The following is a 6,631-nucleotide window of genomic DNA, read 5'->3' on the forward strand; positions in this document are numbered from 1 at the left end:
CATAATTTATTCTTTGTGATGATATGTTGAAAACAGAGGTCTCATCTATTCTAAATGAAAATTATATGCTATCCTTATTATTGCTAATTCTTTGTATTTAAAGTAGTATTTAAAAGCCTCAGATTAATTCATGACCTCTTCATGCTAGGTGCTGTATACACACACACAGTAAGCTCACTGCCCCAAAGATCTTACACTTTAATTAAATAAAGGATGGAGGAAGGAAGTTTTATTACCTCTGTCACAAATGGGAAATGATAACAGAGAGAAACTAAAAGCACTGAGAATTACACTCCTCCTGCAACGAGTCCTGTATTTGCCTATAATATATCCTCCCTTCCTGCTTTTGTTAAGTTGCTGTAAATTGGTAGGTAGATGGTTGGTCTCTCCCCCAGAGATGGAGTTTACTATAATTCTCCCTATGTCTCAAGGTTTTATGGAATGAAAGGCATTATGTAGATAGATAACACTTTAATTTAGATCTGATTAAGTTATTCTGAAGAAATACTTCTGCAAAGCAAGTAGATTCGTATGAATCTTGTTGCCATACGAGCACAGTATTGCTTAGATTCTGTGGTCCTGGGAGGGGAACGGGGAGCTGTGCTGTTGGTGCATGTGTGTTTTAAGGTACATCAGTATAACTTTTTTTATTGTTGTTGTTATTATTCCCTGTAGTTTGCTCTTAAATGGTTTCTAAAATAGTAAAAAAACTATAGCCCTCAAGATGTTGGGCTATTCCACAAGATTCATGGGAGGCTTGAAACACCAGTGCACGCTTAGTCTCCCAGAAATGCATCTCCTTCTCCTCCTGCCCCTGGAAAGGACCGTGCTTATTCTAGATAGAGTGCTGATATGCATTTTAAACATTTTTAATTAGAGCTTTTATCTTAACATTAAAAATAAAGCTAGATCTGCATGGAACCTTGCTTTGAGAAAATTTTTCCTACAGAGGAACATAAGCCTGAAGATAACTTGTTTTCCTTTTTCTCCTTAGTCCCTACATGGGTGTTCAGTACAGTACAGTGATCTTGGGCAACACACAATCAGAGTTTAAGCAGATGGGGTGGGAAGGGGGAGGGAGAAAAAAGGGGATAATATAAGCCAGGAGAATAAACAAAGCAAAGAACAGGTAAAATCCAAGCACAACCCAACCGCTCTCCTCGTATCTTTGCATTTCAGTATTTACGCCCCTCACTGTTGGATGTCAACAACAAATAGTAAAGAGCCTTCTGGCTCCTTGAGCATTTATAAGTAATCTCTCATTTACCCTCTATGGAAACCATCACTGCTGCCTATCGAAATAAAGTGGAAATTTGTAAAATAAGTAATCTTTTAAATACGAAGCTACAGAATTGCCTTAGTTGATGGGACAAGCCAAGCACTTAGGCAAGCACATCACCAGCATATACCCTTGCTAGAAAACAATCCACTGGAGCTTTGTTATAGAACATGCAAACATCCTGAGGAAGTGACAGTAATTTGCAATAAACACTGCGTGTAAACAATTACCTGCGACTTGTTACACTTGTTTGTACAGGCAGCTGGCTAAACTGATCTGTGTGCACTTGTAAACGTCTGTCCCCATCAAACTTGATACTGGAAAACTATTCTTTAGTATATTTGGTTTCTCTGATAAGAAGAAGTCAATCTTTTGTACCTGGCTGCTGGCAAGGACTGAGTAAATGTGGGTGCTTATAGATACATGGAGAGAAGCTGGAGAAATAAAATGTGATGGTGGTGTTTTTATGAGAATGGTGAGGATGCTTTCATGTCTGTTCACCAGACTGCAGGAAGGTTTTTGTGGCAGGGTACTTGGTGGAAAAGCCGTTTTTACTGGTTGAGGTGTCCTGTGGTGGCACAGAGGTGGTAGACAGTGATTTGGTGCTGCAAGGTCCAAAGAAGAGGGGGGTGTGACTCGTTTTCTAGTGGTTCGGCGAAATGGATGCAAGATGCTGGTGGGATTACGCTAGAGCAGTTATACGCGTGATGCATTCTTCTCCTACGGTCCCCCATGGGACAGACACGTTGGAACCGCAGGTTGCGCGGCGAGGGGAGCCGGGCGCCGCAGCGTTTGCCCCCGGGCCGCGGGCTGTCACTCACCGCTGTCGCCCCGCTCCATCCCCGCGGGGCACAGCCCGGCCCGAAACACGGTGACACCCGAGTAACTAACTGCCCGTCACCTCCGCAGCGCCCGGAACGCACCGGGGCCTCTCGGGCTGCGGCGCCCGCAGGGAGGAGCGGGAGGCGCCCCCGCGGGCGCTGCCTTCCCGCTTCTCAGGAGACTGCGGCTGGGGGCAGGCTCCCGGCTCCGTCCCGGAGCGGGGGGAAGGCCTGGGGAGAGGGTCGCCGCGTTAACACGCCGTGCGAGGGGCGCGAACAACCCCCCGTCTCCTCGCTGAGGGAGCCGGGCCGGGTGGGCTACGGGTACTGTCAGCCTGGGCCGCGCGGGCGCAGTGCGCCGGGCGGGGGAGGGCCGCGCATGCGCAAGGCGGGTCTGGGCGGGAGACGGGCGGGGGTCCGCAGCCGCCGCCCGCGGGGGCCCTGAGGGGCGGCTGCCCCGGGCCGCGGAGCCCGGCGGGCGGCGGCGCTCCCCGGCGGCTTCCATGGCTGCGGGCCGCCCGGCAGGCGGGGTGGGGGAATCTCCCAGTGCCGGCGAGCGGCAGCGCGCTCCTTGGCGGGGCAGGCGGCACACAAAGGACCGCGGTGGCCGCCCACCTCGGCACACACCCCCCCGGAAAAAAAAAAAAAAATTAATAATAACCACCCCCTCCCCCAAAAAAAACACAAACTCGGCCTGCTTTGGGGAAGGCGGGGGGGGAGGGGGTGCGATACACGAGGAGACGGGCAGCCGGCGGACAATAGGCGCACGCCGGGCCGGGGGATGGCAAACAGGCGGCGGGGCCCGGCATTGTTCGGCAGCCGACAACAAAGAGCGGAGCCGGGGCGGGGGGGGGGTGTCAGCGCCGGCCCCTCCGCCCCGCGCCCGGCCAATGGCGGCGGCGGGGGGGGCCGTCCGCCATCGCCGCTTACGCTGCGGCGGCCGGCGCGGCTCCCCCTCCCCTCCCTCCCTCCCTCCCTCCGCCCGCCTCTCCAGAGCCGTCTGGCTGCAGCAGCGCCTCAGACAGAGGAGGGGAGAGGAGGGAAAAAAGGGGAAAAAAAAAAAAAAAGGGGGGGTGTGTGGGGGGGGAAAACGCTGAGTGAGTGGAGTGGAGCCTGGGAGGGGCTCCTTAAAGAAACGCTGCCGTCGCTTGGCATTGTGGCCGGCGAGGAACTCGAGGGGGGGAAGCCATCGGAGCTCCTCTCGCTATCCTCTTCCCACCCCCCCCACCCCACCCCCAGCCGACCGACAAAAAAAAAAAAAAAAAAAAAAAAAAGAAAAAAGAGAAAGGAGAAAAAAAAAACCCTCGGGGGGGGGGGGAGTCGCGGGGAGGGGGGGTGTCCTGAGAACATCTTATAAACCGGATTGCACTGAGAGGAGGAAAAAAAAAAGCAAAAAAAAAAAAAAAAGATACAAAATATACAAGCAAAAAGGCAACAACTCCCCGGTCTCCAGCAGTCGCCCACCCTCCCCTGCCTTCTCTCCTGCTGGCCATCTGCCTTGGGTTTTCCTTTGTGTCTGATCTTTTACTACTGAGCCGAGCGCAGGAGGAGGGTGCAGCACACGCGGGGACTATGCCCAGCTCGCTTTTTGCAGACATGGAGAGGAACGGGAGCGGCGGCGGCGGCGGCGGTGGCGGCGGTGGCGGGGGAGAGACCCTGGATGACCAAAGAGCCCTTCAGATCGCCCTGGATCAGCTCTCCCTGCTGGGGCTGGACAACGACGAGACGGGCTCCATTTACGACAGCGAGCCTCGGAAAAAGAGCGTGAACATGACCGAATGCGTCCCGGTGCCCAGCTCGGAGCATGTCGCCGAGATAGTGGGGAGACAAGGTGGGTGACTGCGTGCGGGAGGGTGCGGGGCAGCGGGTCACCCCGCCGGGCGTGCGGCTCGGATGCGACACTGGCCGTCCCCAGGAAAACTGCAGCCGTGCGGCGGTGGCCGGTGCCGGCTTCCCCCAGACAAAGAAAGTGCAGCAGACGTGATGTTTCCGAGGAGCGTTATGCATCAGTTTCGAGATGCACTTTCAGCTGCCGGGAGGGGGAGGGAGGAAAATAATAATAAAAAAAAATCACGAAAATATTAAAAATCGCTCCTTTCCTCAGGCTGCAAAAGTTGGATTTCCAAGAGGAAACGGGAAGAAAATGGGAGCCTCGGTGCTTCCTCTCTCTCCCCCCCCAAAGTTAGAAATCGTGGATTAATTTTAAGGAAGAGAAATGGAGTGGGGAAGTGGAACAATGGGATTGGAATAAAGCATCCGCAGTGGGGAATGTGGCTCATTCGGTACAGCCGCTGCTCCTCACCTTCTCAAGAACTGATTTTATTTTTCCGAAAGGAAAGTGCTGAGCAGGAATGTGGACTGGCGGGTGTGTTGATTTGTTAGGGCTGCTTGCATTTTATTTTTTTAATTTTTTTTTTTTTTTTTGCTCGGTCGTGCAGCTTTCCTGCAGGCTCCTTTTCTTGTTGCCATTCCTGTGAACTGCACGTTGGTAGTTTTGGGGCAGTTTGCACGGCAGAGGTGTCGGTGGCCACTTGCGATGCCCTTGGGCATGTGCCAGGGCTGTGGGCTGACATGACTTTACACTGTGCCCGGGGCTCCCGGACGAGATGCCAGCCATCACCAGGGGTAGGGGGCAATGTGTTTCGGGTGGGTGTGTGGGTTTTTTTCCCCTCCCTAGCTGCACCCAAATAATGGGTTGTAACCGGTTCTTCCTCCCCTCCATCTCCTCTTCCTCCCCCTCCCCTTCGCCCTCCGTCTCCCGCATCTCATTCCCAGGTTGCAAAATCAAAGCTCTGCGGGCAAAGACCAACACCTACATCAAGACCCCGGTTCGCGGGGAGGAGCCGCTCTTTGTTGTGACGGGCAGAAAGGAAGATGTGGCCATGGCCCGCAGGGAGATCATCTCGGCGGCCGAGCACTTCTCCATGATCCGAGCCTCGCGGAACAAGAACACGGCCCTGAACGGCACCGTTCCCGGCCCCCCGAACCTGCCCGGCCAAACCACCATCCAGGTGCGGGTGCCTTATCGCGTGGTGGGCTTGGTCGTGGGGCCCAAGGGGGCCACCATCAAGCGCATCCAGCAGCAGACGCACACCTACATCGTGACCCCGAGCCGGGACAAGGAGCCGGTCTTCGAGGTGACGGGCATGCCCGAGAACGTGGACCGGGCCCGGGAGGAGATCGAGGCGCACATCGCCATGCGCACCGGCGGCATCATCGAGCTGACGGACGAGAACGACTTCCACGCCAACGGCACGGACGTGGGCTTCGAGCTGAACGGCACGGGCAGCCTGTGGAGCAAGCCCACGCCGCCCAGCATCACGCCCACCCCGGGCCGCAAACCCTTCTGCAACTACCGCAACGACAGCTCCAGCTCGCTGGGCAGCGCCTCCACCGACTCCTACTTCGGGGGCGGCACGGGGGGGGGCGGCGGCGCCCGCCTGGCCGACTACAGCCCCCCGAGCCCGGCGCTGAGCTTCACCCACAACGGCAACAACAACAACAACAGCGCCAACGGCTACGTGTACGGCGGCGGCGGGGGCGGCGGCGGGGGCGGCGAGGTCCTCTCCTCCCCGGACTGCTGCTCCGATCTGCCCTTCGACTCGCCGCCGGGCTTCGACCTGGCCCCCGCCCCGCCGCCCGGGGCCGCCCTCATCTGGCCGCAGTTCGAGCGCGGCCCCGCCGCGCCCCCCTCGCCCGCGCCCTCGCCCGCCGCCGCCGCCGCCTTCCCGGGCGCCGCGCCCGCCAATGCCAACCTGGCGCTGCTGGTGAGCGGCGGCCCCCGGCGGGGCGGCGGCGCCCCGCCCCCGGCGCGGCTCTCCCCGCCCCTGCACGGCAGCGCGGCCGGGCCCGAGCACCCGCTGGCGCGGCGGGTGCGCAGCGACCCGGGCGGGCGGCTGCTGGCCGCCTCCTACCCGCTGTACGCCAACGGGCTGGGCTCCCACCTGCCGGGGCTGCCCTCCGACTCCTCGGCCTCCTCCTCCTCCTCCTCCAGCTCCTCGTCCAGCTCCTCCTGCTCCTCGTCCGGCCTGCGGCGGAAGGGCAGCCGCGACTGCTCGGTGTGCTTCGAGAGCGAGGTGATCGCGGCGCTGGTGCCCTGCGGCCACAACCTCTTCTGCATGGAGTGCGCCAACCGCATCTGCGAGAAGACGGAGCCGCAGTGCCCCGTCTGCCACAGCGCCGTCACCCAGGCCATCCGCATCTTCTCCTGAGGGCCGCGGGGCGCCGCGGGGGGCCGCGCAGCGGCGGACGGGCCGGGGCCGGGGCCGGGGCCGGGGCCGGGGCCGGGGCCCGCCGGGGGGGTGCGGGCTGCGCGCGCGCCGCGGCCGGGGGGGGGTCTGGGGGGGCGGTCGGTGGTGACAGTGACAGCGGGTGCATGCTATACATAATAACGGGCGACTCCATTCTAGTGCTAGGCTAGTTTTTACACTGTACTTTAATACGAAGCTTCCAAAACTCCCCCCTTTTTTTTTTAAAAACAGAAAAAAAAAAAAAGAAAAGAAAAAAAAAATGAAAGTAGAAGATGCTTATG

At 57.9% G+C, this 6,631-nt stretch overlaps 1 protein-coding gene across 1 annotated transcript; it reads left to right on the top strand.

The window, feature by feature from the left end:
• Positions 1–3,415: 3,415 nt before the first annotated feature.
• MEX3B (mex-3 RNA binding family member B) lies at positions 3,416–6,311 on the top strand (the record flags this gene model as incomplete). Its single annotated transcript, XM_082488677.1, has 2 exons — positions 3,416–3,931; positions 4,876–6,311. Exons 1-2 carry the CDS (start codon positions 3,673–3,675, stop codon positions 6,309–6,311), a joined length of 1,695 nt encoding a protein of 564 aa, XP_082344803.1. The 5' UTR covers positions 3,416–3,672.
• Between the last annotated feature and the right edge of the window lie 320 nt (positions 6,312–6,631).

The sequence above is a fragment of the Vanellus vanellus genome (assembly GCF_965231255.1).
Source record: "Vanellus vanellus genome assembly, chromosome: 11".
Taxonomy (NCBI): Eukaryota; Metazoa; Chordata; class Aves; order Charadriiformes; family Charadriidae; genus Vanellus; species Vanellus vanellus.